Here is a 23,017-nt window from a genome sequence, read left to right on the forward strand (position 1 = left end):
GTTGGTCGGGGTAGCTATATGCTACCATACTAGGGAGATGATTATGAGCAAGGTGGTTTCCCGTTGCCTTCCTTGCCGTAGTATGTTTTATGAGCCGTGTGTGTGTGTTCACGGGACCGGTTTGCCTGTTTTGAGGGATGAAAAACCCGAGTTACAGGGTGAGAAACCCTCGATCTCTGTATGAGACCGGTTAACTTGCCTTTAGTCGAAAGAGACCAGATAAAGGTTCCTCTCGTCACTGACAGGAATCGAACCCAGGTCTTTCCGACTAAAGGGCTTCGTCTATACTAAAAAATAACTTACATCCAAGTCTAAACGCATTTTGTGCAGCTATTCCTGTTAACCTTCGTAAATGAGAAAAAATAATGATAAATGAAAATCGTAGGTAATAAATGCATCAGTATTTTAAATGTCAATGAATATAAACGTTAGCATATATTAAAATGATAAATACCGGTTTAGCAACCAGAGGTACTGTATATTAAGTTGCTTCTTATTTTTATAAGAAGCATGCTGAATGAAGATTATCCCCCCCCCCCCCCACCCTCTAGTTGCGATACCAGAATTTTGCTCGCATTTCCACTTTCCTGATAACAGTTTTCATGTCTTTCAACCTTCTTATCTGAATAGCCAGCCACTTTAGACATTCACATCACATACACACTTAGCGGAAGACTTGTCTTTTACCATGCTGGAGTAGGTAACATGGATTTGCTCTGCACAACGTCCTTGACACGCCTGAGCATGTGCATGCTGACCTTCATTTTCTAATCATGGATTCGACGTCTCATATCGTCGGCACGTTATTATGATTGTTGGAATTAACATGGTTACCATGGCTTTAAAATTTTAAATTTTTGTAAAATTTCGAGAGAAACAATATTAAAAAAATTTTTTTTAAAAAAATCGGGATTTAGCAACAAGTGTTTAAATCTCCGTTAACCTCTCCAAAACCGAAGTAGTTCCGGAGTCCAGGGACACATCGTCATATATGAATTTCATTCCCCACCCCCAGTCACATAGAATTTTCTGAACATTGCAGTGAATGCTTATTATGTATGCATTTACTGTTTTTAAATGATCAAAAAATGAGTTAAAAATGGTTAATATATTTTTTCTCTCAAGGCAACATCTTAGCTTAAGACGATGTTTCGTGTGACCTCTGGTTTTCGAACTTTGGTTCATATCGCGTCTGGGCTGCGAAGAACCTCTAAACAGAGGTTCTTCGCTTTTTAAGAGCTTCTCAGCTGAAATTGGGGTTGACGATGCCACAAGTAGGCGAGTTGCTTCCGTTTGGATTACTTGGAATATTCTGAGGCTAGTATATCTATTATTTAGAAGTCTTCTGTGACAGGTAATCCAAACGGAAGCAACTCTGCTCAGGCTAGTGATAATAACTAGACTCATATTTTTCGTTTAACAATCACAGTGAAAGATAAACGAAAAATATGAGTCCAGTTATTTTCCAGCCCGGTTGGATTCACAGAATTATTCTCTTAAAAAAATCTACTGAATTCGAACAACTATTATCAAACTTGAAGTTAATTTAGTTCGGTTAATAACTTCGGTTATTAACTAAATTAAATTACTGAAAGATAGTTGAGAATGAGAACCGCTCTTACATGGAAAATCTGTTTTAAAGCAGCCATTTCTTAGGAGATATTATTATTATTATTATTATTATTATTATATGGGCGCCTCCATGGAGTCCGAAGACTCATCGCGGGCGACCCAATTTATCCACACAATCTATCATACCTCTCCTTGAACCCATTAACAGACAAAGCAGACACAACTAACTCTGACAACCTATTACACTCATCCACAACTCTCCGAGATTTAAAGCATTTTTTGTAAAATACATCTCGTATATATTACCGAACTTTGGAACATTTTAGAATTATTTCCCACCCTTTAGTTTCAATAACGCGTAATACAAAAATGATTATGTCATTTTGTTGGATACTCAGTTTAGTACTCAGATGTTATGTCCGTAGTTAGATGTAGCAGGTTTTTTCGTTTTTCGTTTTTTTTTTTCCTCACATAAAAGAGACTAACCCACTGATAATTATTATATCTATACACTCTATTTTTATGCCATATGGTGTACATTACAATGAACAGTTCGGGTAGCTGCAGTTTTCAGGAGTTGATTATTTTATGATGTTAAGACTTTGTCACACTTAATATAAATGTGAAATTTTAGGTCAGGATTTGCACGGATTTTTACGATATAGATATACCATGGAAATTTTTTGACGATAACCACCCTAGAACTAAAGTTCGAAAGTATATGCCAGAGGTGGTCAAGTTTCCTAGACCTAAGAACCACCACAACGTTTTTCAGATGCTGCAATAACATACATAAAATACAATACATGTAAACACCCATGATTTTTCTCATAATACAAACAAATAGGAAAAAAATGAAATTTTGAAATTTGAATTGACAATAAATACGCATGATGTATTTTATTGTCAGTATATATCCTATTTCCGAGTAATTCTGAAATCGGTATTTGAATGACTGATTTTTATTTGAATGGAAATTACAGCCGAGGCACATAAGGCTGAGACCAATATATTATAAATATTAATTACATGCATTATCCAACCGGTTTGATCGATTTGTAAGAGGAAAAACCCCGTAAACCCCGTAACCTTGTGAGACTAGCTAACCTGCCTTCAATTAAAATTTCCTCATAAAGTTCTTCGCGTTCTAGTTGAATTCGAACCCATATCTTTCAATGAAGGATACGTGTACATCGTCCTTGCGACTGCGCGACGGAAAGCACGGAGATATTATCTTAGTGCCTTGTGTATTGCTTGAAATGAACTTCTGGAGTTCGGGTTAATAGGATTCTGGTTAATATATATATAATGATAATGCTGAAATTTATCTGTCGAAATAAGGTTTGATGTTAGCATTCAGTGCATTTCGTATAGACATATTAAGGCCTGTCTGTTTTATTTTAATAGTTTTTAAAATTTTTGATTATTTTAAATTCATATTTAAATGTTGAAACTTTAAATTTTTCTAAATAAAGTTTATTGTTTTGGTTGCTTGGTAGCAAATAGAAATTAAGCACTAGATTAATGAGCGAGCTCATTAAGATTAAGATGTGTTTAACAGTTTCAAATAATTTATAAGAATTTTAAATCAATATGATATATATCTCATAAAGACTAAAAAAAAAAGGGATAAGCACACACACCGCAGTACAGTATTGTGTATGTTGTCTATTGTTGTTTTGGCCAACCAGGTTGGCCGAGTGGTTAGCTTATCTGTTATAAAAACCACCAGGCTGCTGGTACGAATCCCACCATGAGTACGGATGTTTGTGATTGTCTTTAGGTGGGAGATGAATTTCATCATTTGGTTTGAGACCTTTCCCGCTTATTGGAGACATGAAGGGTCTTTAAAAAGTGCAAATTTCATCCCTAGAGCAGTGTTTCCCGACCAGGTAAAAAGAGAGAGAGAGAGAGAGAAATCCTTAGGCCCATTCAGAGTGCTACACACACACACACACACACACACACACACACACACACACACACACACACACACACACACACACACACACACACACACACACACACACACACACACATAATTAGGAATTATATAGATTATAAATATTTTCTATATTATAAATATATATTTATATATTTATAATATAGAAAAAATTTATAATAATAAATATATATGGGGAGTAAAAATCCAAGTCACACCTCCTCGTGGTGTCCCTCGGGAAACACTGGGTAAATTCCCAGTAGGCTAACGTGACTGGTAAAACATATTAGGGCCAATCCACCCAGGTGGATATTAAATGATTATGAAAGGAAACGAGATAATATCAGCTACTTCCACACAGACTTGTGCCTCAATTGCTGATACAGTTACTATGCATACCAAAGATCAAAGCCTTCCAGAAAGTTCTTGGTTGAAAATAGATACAAGAAAGTGCGATCGAATTAAATTATGGAAATCTAATCTCATCTCAACATATAACGTACGGACATTCAAGAAAACTGAAAATTTTTTTGAACTACTTAGAGGAGCAGAAAAAGTCAACATAGGCATTATATGTATACAAGAACATAAATGGAGAATGACAATCATGAAGTGAATGAAATATCATCAGCTGACAAAAAATGGAAATTTATTTATAACTCAGCAAACAATGATGGTACTGGAGGGTTGGAATAATGCTCAAGAAGGAACTAGCAGAAAAAGTAACATCAATTGAAAAAGTGTCTGAAAGAATTCTCCTCATAACCATAAGTACCAATCCAAAACTGACAATAATATCCACATATGCTCCTACAGAATATGCTTAACTAGAAGACAAAGACACCTATTATAAAGATCCTTCTGACTCTGTCATGAACATCCCGGTTCACAACATCACACTCGTTGGTGGCGACTTTAATGCCCAAATTAGTAAAGACATTGCCAATACTACTAAAAACGTTGGTAAATATACTTATCATGAAACTATAAATAACAATGGACATTCTATTATGAACTTCTGCAATAGCCATAACATGGTAATCACCCAAACCAAATTTTCTATCCAAAAGGAAGACTATGGACCTGGGAACATCCAAATGGTTCTCATTCCCAAACAGACCACATCTTAATCAATGGAAAGCGGATCAGATCAATCAAGAACTGGCGAGCATACAATACGATTGAACTAAACTCTGACCATAGAATAATCAGTGCCCACATTAAACTTTCACTAAAAGCCTCTAAAAATAACAGGCTTACAAAGGAACAATACATCTGGGACAAACTAAATAACCCACTAATTGCAGCATCTTTCCACAGCACATTAGAAGACAATATGGAAAACATTCTTAAAGATCCAGTTTAATGAAAAGTATAAGGGTATCATTGAAGCAATAAACATAACATCCAACAAAATTCTTGGAAACAGCAACAAAAAAGACTCAGAAATATGGATTACCTCTGAAACTGAAAAATATATAGATGAAAGAAATACAGCAAGGAAACGCTACCGCTTTAACTTGAAAAAAAAAAAAAAATAAAGTAGACATTTTAAATAACAAGGTCAGTGAACTAATGATCAGAGACAAATAAAATCAAATAAATACTGTGAGGAACTTGAAAATTATAATAAAACTGGGGATACTAGAAACACTTTTCAAATGATAAATTATATCTGTCATCATAAAACAAAATGAAGTAGAAATATTGTCACACATGACAAAAACGGTAGACAGCTATCAGTAAATTCGAACTTGATGAAAGAATGGAGAAACTACTTTCAAGAACTACTGAATCTTGATAATCCCCAACATTCAAGTCATCTAGCAGACCTGCATCTAACCACCATAGCAATCAATTGTGAGGACTTCACTGAAAAGGAACTAAAAATAGCAATAGAACAAACCAAAGCAGGAAAGTCCTGGGATTGATGGAATCAGAGTTTTCAAAAATGCTGGGTATAATACATATTCCAATCTCCTTGCCATAATGAATCAAGCTTTAAACACTGGAATAATGCCACAACAATGGAAGCAAGGCCTTATTGTCCCTATACCCAAAAAGGGCAGTCTTAATAGAATAGATAACTACAGAGGTATTACTTTGCTATCAACCACAGTTAAAATCTACAATAGAATGATACTCAATAGAATAGAACCTTACTTAGCACTACTTTTAAGAAAAAAGCAAGCTGGATTTCTAAAAAAACGATGTACAGTGGAACAGATATATTGTATTAGAAGAATCATTGACGGTTCACGTGATAAAACTTATCATTCATTTTAACCTTTATAGACTTCAAAAAAGCCTTTGACTCCATTAATAGAGAAGCAATGTTTAAAATACTCAGCTTCTATGGTCTACCCTCAAAACTCATAGAGCATTCTCAGCGCCTTATAAAGATTACAATGCTACGGTAATGTTTAAAACAGAAATATCTGAATCCTTTCCGGTGACAACAGGAGTCCTGCAACGTGATGTACTAGCACCTTATTTGTTTTTATTATGCTTGGACTACATCTTCCGGACTACCAACACAGAAGATCTTGGTTTTAACATTAGAACATCCACCCACATCATGCAAATAACTGATCTTAGCTTTGCTGACGATGTTGTACTTATTGATACAGAACCAACAAATGCACAAAAACATCTCGGTCTACTAGAGGCACAGGCTAAACTTATTGGTCTGCAGATGAACATCCAAAAGTCCAAAGTATTCTCAATATGTTGTGAAAACTTTATACTGCATATCAACAATAAACCCTTAGAAAGAGTAAAGGACTTCCAATACCTTGGATCGTGCATCAACAATACAGAAAATGATATTAGAAAACATAAACAGCTGGCTCTAGTCTTCCATAACAAACTCCGCCCCATCTGGAAATCATCATTAATATCATTAAAGACAGAAATTAAGACTATACCATGCAACCAGTAGATCCATTTTCTTGTATGGTTCTCAAACATGGACAATAAGCACCAAAAAAAAAAAAAAAACTACAGATCTAATTAACTCCTTTGGAACTACATGTCTCAGATTGATCCTTAGATACACTTGGATGGACCGTATCGCTAATTCTAATGTGCTAAATCTGGCTAAGCAAGAACTACTTGTCAATATAGTCAAAAAACTACAACTCAGATGGCTTAGGCATCAACTCAGACATCCCGAAGTCTCACCCTTTTTGGAATTCCTCATCCTGTACAAACCAGAAGATGGCAATCGCAGTAGAGGAAGACCATGCAAACAATTTTGGCAATACATATGTGAAACATCAGTAGGCTGAACTGTAAAACTCCATCTGACATCTACCAGTTAGCTCAAGATAGAGAGACTTGGAAGACCATAATTTGCAATATTTAATTCTTAATATAAATCTCTTTTCCCTTTTCGCATTGCATCATATTGTAAATAAACTATGATGATGATGATGATGATATAATTGCGGCTGAAGCTATGAGGTCAGCGTATTATGTCTGTAAATTGCGTGTACTGGCGATTTGTTGGAGAAACCTCATTTTTCAGCTGAAAAAAAATTCTTTCACCTTCTTATGAGCGCTAACTCACCTTCATTGAAAAACTCATCACATCCTAGACGAGATTCGAACCAGGTTCATTCGAACAAAATAGCATACTTATTGGCATTAGCAACTTAAATCCATTACTGATTAAAGCAGCACCAGAAATGTGTTAAAAGAAAAATAATAAATAAAATAAAACAAACAAAATATTAAGATTCCTCAGAGATTCTTAAAGAAACTTGAGATAGACAGTACTTTTTGAATCAAAACAGGATTAACGTGCTCATTACTATGGGACATCTCGAAGCGAGATTTTTGTGAATGTGAAGAAGTGTAAAACGAAGCAATTTTGTTTGTGGGTTACAGAGATATAGGGTTATCTTAAGGGGAATCTCAAAATGTTCATGATGCTTCAAAATAAACTGAGTTATTATTGAATTATTTATCTCTGATGAACCTGAAAAGTAAGTTATTTAATCCGCCTGATTTCCAAATGAATCAAAGGATTTGCTTCGATGAAAGAGTAAACTTTTGATGGATTATCACTTTTCTGTAAAATCATTTTTGGTGCGCTTACCAATGCGCTTTTTCCTTTTTCCCCGTCCTTCGGTCCAGTCAAAGGTAGGGCGGGATTTAATTATTATTATTATGTGACCCCTCCGAGGAGTCCATGGACTCATCTAGGGAGCACACTCTGTTCTACAAAACACAGCTCATTACCTCCACTACTCGTTAGATATTTAGAAGCTTTCATTTAAGTATGTCAATTTATCTCGAGTTTGGTTAAAATCGGACCATTTTAGTTGTAAAATTAGATAAAATAATTTGAAAATACAATATTACATGTTAAAAACGACAATAAATGAACTCAGTTTTTAATACTACAGCTAAATTCTAAACGTTTAGGCTGCAGTGATTCTAGGTTCAGTTGTTGCGATATGAATGACGCCAGTATATCAAGATGTTGTTTGCATGTTCGTCGATTAATCAGTTCACTCGACAGCATTTCTTAGTATATTAAAAGGTGGTATTAGTGAAAACTTTGTTTCAGGTACAAAAATTGCCTGGTAATAAATGTGGTAATAGCCCATTCGGATTATTACCACATTTGTTCTGTTCTACTTTAGACAATAGCTTGTTTTATATTTCTGCACCTTTTAACCTTTGAACTGCATTTTTTGAAACCCCTTTAAACAAGCTTAAAAATAATCACGTTGGATTTGTATGGTGAATTTTTAATTCATTCATCAGTAGTGTTCACATGTCCTAAGGCTCACGACTTATTAAGTATTCTTGGCTTCCGTAACCATAGTACAGGATAAAGTAATTAGTCATATGCCTTATTTTTTATTTTTATTTTATTTATTTTTTTTTAAGGCGAACACGCCTCGCGGTTCGCTGATTGTAGGAAGAAGCCGAGTTTCCAGGAAGAAAAACATTGCCACCCCTTCCGTATGAGACCACCTAATTCTCTTTAGATCGAAAAGTCCTTATTAACGATTCTTTGCATCCGTCCTAGAAGGAATTCGAACAGTTTGATAACTGTTCGAATTCCTTTTAGGAATTCGAACTTTCTAACCCATTAGAAACTTTCTAACCCATTTTAGCCTTCATAAGCTCTCATCAATACTGAGAGCTTATGAAGGCTAAAATGAATTTTTAATGAAGACACGAAATCGTGAATTTACTTTTTTTTCTTGCTTATTTAGTATTTAAATTTTTCCTGCATGGCTTTATACCCTTCTCGACATCGCCTTCTAAATATTGCATTGTGATTCTCAAAGAAATCAGCTAGCAGCCGTAATATTTTATAATCAGTGAAAAATATTTATAAATAAGTGTGCTCTACAAATAAAGGGGGGGGGGTAAGAGCACAAATTATGGCTTCAAATGTTCGGTTGGTTTAACTAACTTTGATAACTGCCAACATGACAAAATCATGTTGACAATATCTGCCATATTCTGCTAAACAATCTAATCTGTTTTCACTCAACCTTACTTCCTGCGTGAAATACAAACAATAACTTTCGTGCTCCTTTTAGCCACTTTGGTCAAACACAACCCAACGGGCCCCACACACATCCTGGTGTGCTCGCCCGTTCACCAAAAATCAAAGCATGTAGTGTAGCACGAAAATGTTATCCAGCAGAGTCAAGGCTACCTTCTTCAGAGAGGCCGACCTGCACGCTTTAAACATAAAAAATCCTCCCCCCCCACACACACGTCAACCATGGCCGCATCCACCTCGTGGATAAAGATCTAAACAACAACAACAACAAAAAAAAAAGTTTGGGTCTGAATAAGCTGTGTTAAAGTAGTTATGAAGACAGGGAGATCATATCATTTTGGCTATTACTTACGTATTAAGTCGAATGACATTTACTATCAAGTAACTTGATTTTTCATAACCAATGTGTTTTTAGGCTGGTTTGTCTGTTTTGCACAAAAGTACAATTGAAGTTTGGGTGTTAAACTGAGCCACAGTTGTATGAGATTACCCACCCCACTTTTAATTGTTTATTCCCTTCCCTAATGTACATTGCATTGTAACGGGATTCGAACTCGGGTCCCTCCAATCAAGGTACGCATCATTCTGAAGTATGAAATCATAACTCGTTACCTAAACGAATTGCAGTCAGTGGAAAGTTTTTAAATTCGATTTTTTATTGTATTGATTTGCCTTGAGATTAATTTAGTGTTGTTGCCTTGGCCACTTTAAACCACTCAAAAATATGTTTTCTGGCTTTCAGATATGCAAAGAAAGCATTTTCGAATAACTGTTTTACAACGCAGTTTTTTAGGCCGCAATTCATAACGTTGGTTATGCTGTTCATAAATTTCAAGGTCACAAAGATCGTAGTACTGATTTTTTATTGTATTGATTTGCCTTGAGATTAATTTAGTGTTGTTGTCTTGGGCCATTTTAACATGTTAACAAAACAATGAAAATTTGAGTACACATCAAAACATGATAATAAACATATATAGCACTTTAGTAACTGGGAAAAAAATCTTGGATTCGGTGACTATTTTAGAACTTATGTTCTAAAATGAAATAATAAAGAAGAAGAAAAAAAGGAAAAGGCTATCGACTAAAACACTGCTTTGAAACTTTTGGTGTCCAGATTTTACGGGAAAAAGTATGTTAAAGTTTCTTTAGACTCCATTTGTTGTTTAGAGTTAAATAAAACAGTTGGTAAATTTAATTCAATATTAAAGTAAATCTTAGGACTCGTACAAAAGTCGGCAGCACTAAGAACTAGCCTCTGCAGAACAAGTTTTTCTTCATTAATACTACTCATGTCAAGGTGAAACTTCAAAATTTTAGCATTTATGTCTACTGAAAAGCCCATTTCAAAAATAGCAGACAGAGAGAGAGAGAGAGAGAGAGAGAATAAAAATGCCTTTCCAAGTAGAAATACAGCATAACATTGATATGGTTTTTATGGTTTCTTATCCTAAACGACTGTCAACATACCCATTATATTAAATCTGTAAATCACAGTGTCCTCTTTTCTCTCCTTGTGAATTAGCAAATCAATCACTGCTGTAGGAAATACCAGTTTTTCAAGTATAATCATCTGAAATTAAGAACACTGAGTAGGAAGAAAAAGATTTAATCCTGGACATTTCATGCATTCTGATCTTGCTATTATTCAAATTAATTCCGTCTGGGTACCGACTTGTGTCTCATTTTGAATACAGTAATATGATTACTCTAATAATTTATAATTTCTACTGTATTACTGCTAATGAAATGCATTAGCATTGCGCAGTGCACTGAAATTTTGCCATTCAGTGGAGAATAAAATAACCTAAGTTTTTCTCCATGAAGAAATCGCGTGTTGGGCATAGAACTAAACAGAGTGGGCTCATGAGGCCTATCCGGTATACACGTGAATTCACTGGATTTATTACTCTTGTTTTTCCTTTGTATTGTACCTTATATCTTGTGCAAAAGGGGATACTGCTGTGTTTGTTTGGTGCGTTTTACAGCACCGATGGGGGGGGGGGGGGGAAACAGCACATTATTTCTCAAAGCAAAGAGATTAAATCATATTTCTATATGATTTAATTGTCTAATGGGCGGGTGAAATTTTACTTTGAATTTCATAGACGGAGTTGCTAATCTACGACCATCACTGATGGAATCACAGAAATGCGATAATCAGCTAGACATTACATCACCAAAGAAAATTATGACATAAGTCAATGGGTTTGCTATCTCTAGGAGTCTCCCGATGTCTTATCAAATGCACTCTCAGCTGGTGATACCACCTAAGATAACGTTATCGAATCCTCGTACGTTGGTTTAGATAAAAACAGGATGCATCATAAATACATCCCTCCTCAGTCTCACTCAGCTCGGTATAAAGTCGACTTGTTTACGTCACTGTTGCTATCAGGGTAGTCGGTACTCCCTATTAAACCTGTCTCCGGTACACATACTTCCCTTTCTCTCCCATTGGCTTTACTGGGCGGACGCTTCCACAGGAGGGCCTGAGTACTGAAGTACTTGTTGACGCCACCAACTGCTACACACACACAGCAGCAGCCAGGTAGTTCTTTTGACCTAGTTTTGTACTTTTCGCTTTAGTTCATATTCAATTTGTAGTTCAGCTTTTCTAACTAGAAAATCTTCAGTGTTATTTCATGATAATGCAGATTACAAAAGTTTACCACAGAGAATGACTTTAAATTGTATTAAAAAAACTGCACATTTCTAGTGCTGTGGGCGGACTGAGGATTAGAAACAAAGCGGAGTTGATGGAGTTTATGTAATTATAAATACAAATTCGGTAGATATTTTTATGAATGTGTGTAAAAAAAAGCGATTGGAAGTTGTAGATTTAGGCATGCAGCTAAGCTAGCTTCAGTATTCTAAGTTTAATTTAGGTATAACTTTAACCTAACCTAACCTAACTCCTCCATGTATAACGATTTCTAAGATTTGTTTTAGCTTGGAAAGGTGTTTGGAGATATATAACGGTTAATACTTTATTAGTGTGATGGCGATATACAAGTTTAACGAAGCATTTTTTTTTTTATGTAGTAGGAATATAATTAATGTTGAAGATAATAATAATACACCGCCATTTCAAGATGCTAAAGCAGATCTTCTGTAGTACACCACTGTTACCAAATCTTGAAGCAGCAGCGCTCTCTGAGGGAAAGAAAGAAAGAGAGAGACCTATGCAAATTGAGTTTTCGAGAATATAAAGTAGTTGCTTTGACTTAGCTACAAGAATGTAAAATTCAATGCATGAGTCTGCTCATATGAGCAGAAGCGCGAAACCGGAAGTGATTGGAGAGAGAGAGAGAGAGAGAGGAATCGCAGCATGAGACATTAAGTTCACTGTGGTTGGATATAGCTGGAAAGTAGTAGAATTAGTGAACGCTTGGCTAAGTCATACTTGACATGACAGGCTGAAGCAACTTCTTATAGTGCAAACTGACCGAGTGTTAATTTCATGGAAAAATGTAGTCTAAAAAAGTAATATTTTACTTACTTCGTTAATAGCTGAGGAATAGTTTAAGTTATAACTGCAGTTTAAACTTGAACATTCTCTCTCTCTCTCTCTCTCTCTCTCTCTCTCTATATATATATATATATATATATATATATATATATATAATAGTTTCCTCTGTCTCTGAAGCATACAAATGCGATGTATGATCCCATGACAACAGGTTTTTCCACAGGTTTGAGTGCTGGTAGGATGAGCCTAATTCCAAACATTGTGTATTGAAATTCAACGCTGCAAATTTTTTTAAATAAAAAAATGTAATTTTATTTAACCTTCCCCCCCATTTAATCCTGTGCGCTTCAGGGATTGGTTCCTGAGCAAAATCATAACAAACCAATTCCATACTTTTATATCGTTTACTTTTTTCTTTTTTTTTTTTAAACGAATTTTTGGCCCCATTTTAGTTTTTCTTATTATTGCACAACCATTATTTACATAGGAGAAGTTACGAATGATGATTTTTATAAATTTTCTCATAATACATAAAAATCAGTCAAGTTCAAGAGATGAAATGCACGACAGCAGACAGACGGGCATACTGTATGCGCGGTTGGGGAAAAAAAAAAAAAAAACTTATTAGATTAATGTTATTTCAGTCAAGGAAATCTGTTCTTATCTAAAGATAATATTTAGGATAAGATGGTTAATCCTATGGCCATGTGTGCAGATTGCATGGATTCCCCTTGTAGGTTGGAGGGATAAATACCAGTTTTTCCGAAGGAGAGAGAGAGGGAGAGAAAAATTCATGTGAAACTCGCTTACTCACCTTTAAATGAAAAACTCTGATAAAGGTTCTTCGCATCTTACACGGGATTCGAACACAGGCATTTCTTACGAAATGGATTCCTCACAACCGACTGGCTATAGAGACTCTGGATACTGTTTCCTTGTGAAATCTTTATAATAAAATCAAACAGTACTTGATACAAGTTGGAGACGAGGGAGTAACTATTGGACCATATCACACGCCTTGTTGATGTCTGAATTGTACATTTTTTTCCATAGCAGCACATTTCCTCTATATACAACAGTGGTTCTTAACCTTTTCGAAGTCACGGAACACTTTTGATTATAAGAAAAATTTGGGGAACACCAAGAGCATTAGGGTCATAAAACTAACAATAAAAATATGCATGGACTTGCTTTTTATAAAAAATGGAACGTATTTTAATGCGGTACTTGAGCTTGTCGGCTTTCAGCAATATCAGGTCTAATATGTGATATAGCTACCCTCATCTCCTTGTCTATATTAGTAAGTCTTTCACGCGTTTTAGTTTTTATATGGGTTAATATTGAGAAACCGAGCTCACACAAATATGTTGTTGAAAACTGTAACAAAATTTTCAATGCCCTTGTGGAGAGAGCTGGGTATTCGGCTTGAACAAAAATCCAAAATTCCTCAAGAGTTATTTCAGAGAATTTAATTTTTAGAGTACGATCCGTTGACAAGGTAACTAATTATTCTTCTTCTTGTAACTGTGCCAAATGGATTTCGTATCCAGTCATAATTGTGTGTATTTAAGGAAGGAAAGTAACTTGAAATCTTTTCTTCCAATATTGTTAATTGTTCTGTTATAATAATTCCCTCGACATTTTTATTCAGAGTAGTCAATTATACTCAGAACTGTGTCATGTGACATCTTTCACCGGCGGAACACTTGTAACCAGTTCGCGGAACACCGGTTAAGAACCACTGGTCTAAAGCATCAAAATATCTGTTTATATTTTAACTAAAGCAGTGTTTCCCAAACTGTGGCCGTCAGTTTTATTGAGGGGGCCGTGAAATAATGAAAAAAATTTTAAATGTTTTAAGACTAATAAGATAGATAATATCTATCTATATAAAAATATAAGTTAATGTGCCATGTCAAATGTATATGTTAGATGCTAAAAATGTAATGTTTGCATTTGATTTTTGCAATATTCGCTGTGTATGTTTTGTAATGAATGTAAATACAACAAATATTGTAATAACATATGTCTCATATGTCTATATTACGATTTTTTTTCGATGGGGGCCGTGAAATATTTTAATTTTTCCAAAGGGGGACTTTACATCCATAAGTTTAAAAAGCACTGAACTAAAGCATAATTGAAAATGAATATGAAAAATTTAATGATTTCAAACATTTTAAATTTACAGTATTCTGCACGAGGTTTCTTCCTGTTGTAATGCTTGTGAAACAACGATTATGGGAAGGAATGGCGTAAATACACGAAAGACAGAATATAAAAGTGAAAAAAAGATTTAGATCTAGCGATCACGCCATTTCTGGGCAATCTGGCAGACCAACAAGGTCTCTTACATATTCTATATAAAGTGTGTTACTTCAGCTGAAGTAACTTGTTCTCTGTCTACTCTGATAGAATGATGATACAATTTTTAACGATAGAAAGTTTCGTTACAAAGTATATTTAACAATTTATATTCTTACTTTAATTCTTTACTCAAGTCTAAGCAAACACCATTAGCTAGTCAAGTGTCTTCACAACTAATCTACTTGTACGGTATGCCGCAAAAAAAAAAAAAAAAAAAAAAAAAAAAAAAAAAAAAAACGTACTTCATCACCAGTGTACTCCATAACATAATCATTGTGGTTATTCAGTTCTTTTTTTTTACTGTATATAAAGGTTGTTGAATTCGCATCAGTTGCTTCGGTATTCCATAATGCAAATTGCACTTCCTATCGGATGTGTATATTGCTATGCATTATGAGAAGAAGGTTACTACCCAGTGGGAGTTAAACTCAGGAAGATATAAGATTAAATCACTGCAGAAAACGGCATATGTTTTCCATATACGAGTACAAGTAGAAAAATGGTATATCATCATATTATTAAAATACTGTACCATCTTCACATCAATTCCCTGATATTTACATATCAGGGAATTGATGTTCACATAATTTAAATATCACATAATTAAATATTTAAATATCACATAATTAAATGTCACATAATTAAATATTTAAATTCACATAATTCAAATATCAGGGAATTGATGTGAACATCAATTCCCTGATATTTACATATCAATACCCTGATATTTACCACTTCACATCAATTCCCTGAGGCAATTGATGTGAAGGACTAGTCGTAACAATACTTCGCAAACTTTGTTTGCTTACGATTGGTAAAGGATTAAAACAATAATATAATTTCATTTCAAGTATAATAGATGTCTTTTAATTTAACGAACCATATTCTTTTGAAATTAAAAAAAAAAAAAAACAGTGAGCTTTGGAAGTGTTTATTGTTCTGCATATATAACGCAAATATATGAGACACACTGCAATACGAAGAACCTTTATCATGGCTTTTCAAGTGAAGGTGATTTTTAGGCAGTTTAATATGGAGATGGTAGGGTTTTCTCTCCTGGAAACTCGTTTTTTTTTTTTTTGCTTTGTTTTATCCCTCAAAACAGGCAAATCGGCTGTGTGTGTGTGTATATATATATATATATATATATATATATATATATATATATATATATATATATATATATATATATATATATATATATATATATATATATATATATATATATATATATATATATATATATATATATATATATATATATATGTTAAAGATACCAAGCAATTTTAAACTTGGTTTTACTCCATTTCCCAAGTAAGCAAACAGACAAAAAGTCAAGTTTGCGCCTGCAATTGATGCAAGTCTAACTGATCCTACAGGTAGTGCAAGATCGGGGCAACTCGTGGTAAAGGTGGGGCAAGCTCCGATCACTAATCTTAATATTTACCTTTAATGCCAAAACACATCTCCAAGAAGGGGATGTATGATGTTTTGTATTAAAGGCAAGGGGCCACTACCCAGACCGGTTTCGACCTTTATTGAGGCCTCATCAGTGGTATTCTTGGTATTCTAGAATCTTGGTATTCTAGCCTAGCTCCCACTGATGAGGCCTCAATAAAGGTCGAAACCGGTCTGGGTAGTGGCCCCTTGCCTTTAATACAAAACATCATACATTCCCTTCTTGGAGATGTGTTTTGGCATTAAAGGTAAATATTAAGATTAGTGATCGGAGCTTGCCCCACCTTTACCACGAGTTGCCCTGATCTTGCACTACCTGTAGGATCAGTTAGACTTGCATCAATTGCAGGCGCAAACTTGACTTTTTGTCTGTTTGCTTACTTGGGAAATGGAGTAAAACCAAGTTTAAAATTGCTTGGTATCTTTAACATAATTTTACCCAAGGTAAAAATACTTTCTACATATATATATATATATATATATATATATATATATATATATGAGACACCCTGCATTCTACTTTTATAAATGTATTCTACAACTTGTAATTGTTCCATGTGATCTATAGGCAAGCTTGTGACTGAAAATGTCTGGCTTTCTAGCCTTAAAGAAGCGGAAAATATTTTCACTGAAATAGAATGGATTATTTTCATCAGGATATAAGTGTATCAGTATTTATTACTGTGTCAACATTATGGTGATGATTATCACCATTCGCTAGTATTTTCAAATACTTAAAGTGCAGTTTCCATTAACCTTTTAATACCGGAATTCTAGTCCTGAGGAATTTTATAAAATTTTCAGAGCATCTATTGATGTATTCGTGATTCAAACTGCATGTAGCAGGGTGTAAGATTAGGAACTGGTCCTAATTAATTAATAATTAAAATAATATAAAAACATAACTTCATAACAAATTAAAAAGCAACATCAGCACCAGGAAACTTTATGAAGATTCCTGGTGCTGATGCTGAAATGAAACCGAACACTAAAATCAAAGTTCATTAAACTCTGGTTTTCGCCAGTTTCACCATAACGAAGACACAGTTTGAAGTGAAGTCGTGTTTATTATATTTTGTTTATAGATTATATTTTGTATCCGTGGGATATTTTTTCTACATATTACAATCATAGTTTTCATTCATCATTTCGAACGTAAAATAAGCTTAGGAAGCAAAATTAGAAAACCTTTATGTTGGAGGCGCCCTCTGTTGCTAACAGTTGGTTGATTGTGTTTGGCGTTGATTACAATAAAGCGGTGTGCAAGGTTGTTAAGGTGTATTGGCTTTAATTGTAGATAATAATTTGCTTACGAAGGTAGCGCGTATCAGTTCTTTAATTCCAATTAATTCGAAGAGGAGAAACGATGAGGACTTTAATTTTTGAAGTCGTTTGAAAACATCTGGTAAACAGTGCACGCAGCGCCTTCAAACGAGCAGTGACAACAATGTATTTCGATAGCAGCTACTTTGAATTATCGATCGGAAGATGTCTGCTTTTATCCAAATTCATCTGTACAATAAGATTCTCCTATCAAACTGGATACCTACGACAGGATGCTATTATCGTTAAACATCAATGCCTAAGTACAGCACTATTTGGTGATCGGATTTTGTCTCAGATATCCATCGGATTTCATATTTAAAGCTGACGTGCGATATGTTTATGATTCGTGTATCTGGGAACTTATGGACTAAGTACTTACACAGAAGTATGGGTGCCCTTTTTTTCGAGAATTTTTTGTGCGGTAATCAGTTCGAAAAGTTGTCATTGTCAAGGCGAAATCATAGTCATTCTAATACTACAGTATGCCCTCATCTATACAAAATGGTATTCTTTAGCAATTTTTTTTCTATATTACTTTACTTGTCGATATATAATCGAAATAATGTAGAGAATCAAACCTTATTACTGTTATTATTGTGTGACACCAAAATCAAAATAATGTAGAAAACAAAACTTTATATATATTGTGTTGTGTGTGCTGTATAATTTATGATATTTAAACGATCACCTTAAAAATATGATTTTCACTGATTTCGTATTGTAAACGAGATAGTTGATAAAACATATTTTCAAATCAACCTACCATTTTTTGAAGATCAGCTGTGGATAAAAATATTTCATTCCTTTGATTCCTGAAGTAGAGATGTAAAAATATTCATAATGTAAGAATGGGGATGTGTTATTATTTTTGCAAATGCCAAAAAATGATAATAATAAAAAGAAACTAACTGTAGGTATTGCCTTTGAAAGTAACGCCATGACTTCTTCTTAAAAAAAAAACAAAAAAAAAACGATGCAGGTGGGGGGGATATAAAAGTGAACAGGAGAAAGCTTCACTTAGAGCGTTCAATAATAGCTATAGCTGTATAGGAAAAATCCTCGGTTGTGGGAATTTTCCACACGCTATACGGCGGCTTGGGCTGCTTTCTGATTTGCTCCTCGTCATGACGTATAGCTTTGAAACACATGAGAACTTAACCGCAGAGGTTGAACGTCCTGATGCAACTAGCATGCGGTATAGTCTCTCCGAATGTCCAACACGGTGCAGAGGGATTTTCCAGCTTGTAAGTCTGATGGTTTGTCTGTCGATGATTTTAATAATATTTATTAACTTAATAGTAAATCCTTTTTAACGTAAAGGATGAATTATGCATAGATATATATACATTATTTTTTATTATTTAAAAGCATATACAAAAAAGGTTATTTGTTTACAGGTGAAGAGCTCATGTAATTTAATTTATGGTATCACACATTTGGATTGCATTCAATCATGCTATTTATTGAATATTTAAAAATATTTAATAAATAACACGATCAGAATAAGCTGAAGATTAAAAGCAATAATACCACGTAAATACGTGCCAGAGTAAGATATGTGCCTTTTTATGGTAATGTAAAATATTTATATAATGAATTACTAATTATTGATCTTTCTGTTTTGATAATTCATTTCAATAGCTAGCAAATTGCTAGTTTATTTGAATATCTAATTTAGATTCAGAAACTTAAGTTCCAAATTAATCTTGTTTTTCCCCAATTCTGCAAATTTTGAAAGAAATTCACAAAAATATTTAAAAGATTGGAAACTGTAGACAAGCACAAAACTGTTTGCATATATATACATACATGAAATATGCTACAGAATAGCAATATAACCTCGAATAAGGTTGACTTGAAAAAGTGCCTGGCTTTCATTTCAGTTAGCAGTTGCTTACTGGTATTTAATAAGAAACTGCAGTAGTATTTTTTGATATATATTTTTTATTATATATGTTATCATTTTCAACTCAGGACAAGACAGATAGGTAGATTCCTCATGAAATTTTCATTTTATGAATTTGAACCTGCTTTAATTGCTATCATTTACTTTATTCTAAAGGAAGTTCCCTTAACATTTATTGCAAATTGAGCATTTTATTTTCTTGTTGTTTTTACATTTTTAAAAATCAATACCATGTTAATATATGGTTTGGAACAATTTTTCCCTTGAATATTAAATTAAATCCATTATTAATTTAATAGTTTGCATAGCATTCCATTTAGAATGACTTTATGTGAGTTGTCAGGACAGCAGTCAGTATTTTTCATAAATTAAGGGAAAAGCTGTCATAAACTATACTTTTGTATGTTTAAAAGATTTTTCCCCATTCCTCTAGAAGAAGCATACTTGCAGAAGATGTTGAATAAGTCATTTTCATCAGCTCTTTAACATATCCAGTAACAAACATTTTTTTTTGTTTTTGGATATTCTTTATGTGCATGTCTATGTAATGTTTGTGTAAGTACATATTCCATGGAGAAAGGTAAAATAGATGTCTTTCTATGAATGACAATATTTCTCATGAATATAGGTGATAAATCGAGAAAAAACATGAAAGGACTGCTGCAAGAATTGAGAAAGAAAATGAGTCAAGATCATTGTTGATCGAAATTTATTGCCAGAATGCTGACCTAAGTTGAAGAATGATAGCATATCAATTAATGCATAAGTTTTGTAGGAGAAATGCTACTCAATTTGTATATACATGAGGTGATGTGATGGGCAAAAGGATTTATAGATAGATAATTCTGAAGATTTGTGTAGTGGCAACTGTAAAGCAGTCCGAGAAAATGAATGCTTGAGTAGTTTTAGTACTTGCAGATTTGAGCTGATTAAGCATTGCAGTTGCACAGATATATGCAAGCTAAGAGGTTATGTTAGTTCCAGAATTAACAGGAACACAAGAGGAGGAAGAGTTTTGTTGTTTTACTTTTGAGTACATTTTAGCCAAAAATTACTGCTATTAGAGGGACTTGACTGCGCTAGATGAGGATCTGATTATTAGAAGTGAATGTGTGGGATATGGTGTTTTCAGGGAAGATAGAAAAGAGAATAAAAGGGGTAATATGCCTAAAAATAGAGGAATTGCAACCTTTAGATGCAGAGATCCAGAATAAGGGTAGTAATACTTGCGACTTTGGATTCAGTAGGTTTGTTTGGTGCGAGTTAAATGTTAATAGGATAAAGTATATCATAGTGAGAGTTGAATTAATTGGAAAGCTCAATTAGTAGATTACATCCATGCTTCCATGAAGTTGGAAGACTTATAGCAGTAAATGAGACCATAAAAAGATGGTGGAGTGGAAAGTGTGATGAGCATGTATATGAATGATATAATGAGCAAGCTATAAAAGCAAACAAGTGTGGTAATAAATCAAAATCAGAATTTTAGAAGCATTTGGCTGAGTAAAGTAAGCTATAAGAGTAACAGCTATTGAAGAAATAGTTGAACTATTTCTTCAATAGCTGAAGTTTGCTAGGGTCTTCGATCTGAACAAACATAGCATGGTGTGAGGTTGGAGGTGGCAAAATCTTGATGCATGCATGACAGTTGGGTTAGATGGGATTTCTCTGTGTGTTTTCCAAGAACTTGCCACATATTGCTAATGTTTTTGATCTGATTTTCATACTGAAGTTCATCATAAGCAGAGTTCCAGTAACCACATTATACAGGAGTGGGACTAAAACAAATACTCTGGATTATGAGCTATTCAATGTTTGCAGGGTGGAAAAGTAGTCAATTGCCCATATTCAGGAAATGGGCAGAGAAGTTCTTTATGGAACTGGAGGGCTTTGTTAAGGGAAGAGGTGGCCTCATCAGTTTGCAATTGGGTTTGATAATGGAAATGAATACGTTGATATTACTGGGATTTTGCTAAGCATTTTAACCAAATTTTGCATGGAATTGTATAAATGGTAGATTTTTAGTGATGGTAAATAAACTAGTGTTACAGAAGCGTATCTAACAAAGATATATCAGAAAGTGCTTGAGGGACAACATATGAAAAAGCAATGTACTTCAGGGACCTTTTTTGCTTTTCAGTTTGTATAATTGTGATATATTGAGAAAAGTATGTGGGGGCATATCCAGTGTGTTTACTGATGATGCTGTGGAGTAGCATGGAATAAATTCTTACTCCATGTTATAAGTCCTTACTATTCAAGATCTACAAGAGCATGGATTTGTGAGGTTCATTGGAGATAGAGGTAAAGGGCAGTGGCATCTGGAATATAACACTCAAGCAAGAAACTAGTATAGTATAGTAAAGAATGAAAAATTGGAATCAAGAAGAAATAAGTGCTACAATCCGAGGTAAATCCTAAGGAATTCTTTTATTATGTGACCAGTAAGAGGAGAAATGATTGTGGATGAAACGACTCAGATGGAAGGTGGGGGGGAAGCATCTGCTGCAGGTGATATACTGAAGCTGTTTTTAAAAATGATCACTTTATTGGGGTATTCAACCTGGAGAAGCAGATTTTACTCCTGGAGGGATTGCAGTGGGGTTGCAGATTGTTAAGTTCTCAAAGTCAATATGGTATTGAGAACCGGATAGAATTTCGCATTTTATTATCTCCAGACCTCCATGGGACTCATCATGGGAGGTCCCCTAGTCTTACTCTTGGTAAGACTTGGTCATCATAACATGCCTTAAATGCATTCGCAATTTCTGCAGATGGCACTCTCTCAGGCAATGCATTCCAATCATTCGCCACTCTCCATGCAAAAAAACCCTGCTTCTCACTGCTTTGCTCACCCTCCTTATACAGCATCCCTGGATGCTGTATAAGGATCTCTTGTTCTCCCTCCTGACATTCTTTGAAAAACCTTTTTAACACTAATTTGATAAGAACCTCTTGCCAACTTATACGTTTCTGTCATATCTCCTAATGCTCCTCCTATCCACTAGATTGTAAATTGCATCTTCTCAGCCTTTCTTCATACTCAACATTCCAGAAACCACCTTAATCAATTGCCTCTGGATCGTTTCCAATATCTCTTCATCCTTTTGAAAACTAGGTAGCCAAATCTCTTCACAGTAGTCCATATATGACCTAATCAAGGCCTTATACAATGGAACCAGAATTTCCTTACTTTTACAAATCATTGTCAGAATGTGTGTTGTCCTCACAATTTTTGCAATGCATCCTCTAAATTTTAGATCCTTATCCAATATCATTCCAAGATCTCTTATTTCCTCCACCTCCAATTATATATCCCCACCAAGAATAAATTCTACATCAGATCTGTTTTCCAAATTTTAAAACGATACATTTCACAATGTTGAACTGGTATCCCCATTCATGCACCCATTCACTAAGTCCATTCGAGTCCTTGTAAGG

At 34.3% G+C, this 23,017-nt stretch overlaps 1 protein-coding gene across 3 annotated transcripts in view; it reads left to right on the forward strand.

Moving 5' to 3' along the window:
- The first annotated feature begins 11,443 nt into the window (after positions 1-11,443).
- The window catches only part of LOC150108902 (phosphoserine phosphatase-like), a 70,784-nt gene continuing 59,210 nt past the window's right edge, over positions 11,444-23,017 (forward strand). The window contains exon 1 of one of the 3 annotated variants that reach the window (XM_090410834.1): positions 11,444-11,598. Coding sequence is in view for 2 of the 3 variants with exons in the window: in XM_090410827.1 (XP_090266953.1) it covers positions 18,004-18,174 (171 nt within the window). In the remaining variant the exon portion in view is untranslated. Of the gene's footprint in view, positions 11,599-17,946; positions 18,175-18,790; positions 18,915-23,017 lie in introns of those variants that run through there. The other 2 variants (XM_090410827.1, XM_090410833.1) reach the window with 2 other exon arrangements.

This window comes from Typopeltis vanoorti, chromosome 2 (genome assembly GCF_054136105.1).
Source record: "Typopeltis vanoorti isolate ZY-2024b chromosome 2, IOZ_Tvanoo_1.0, whole genome shotgun sequence".
Classification (NCBI taxonomy): Eukaryota; Metazoa; Arthropoda; class Arachnida; order Uropygi; family Thelyphonidae; genus Typopeltis; species Typopeltis vanoorti.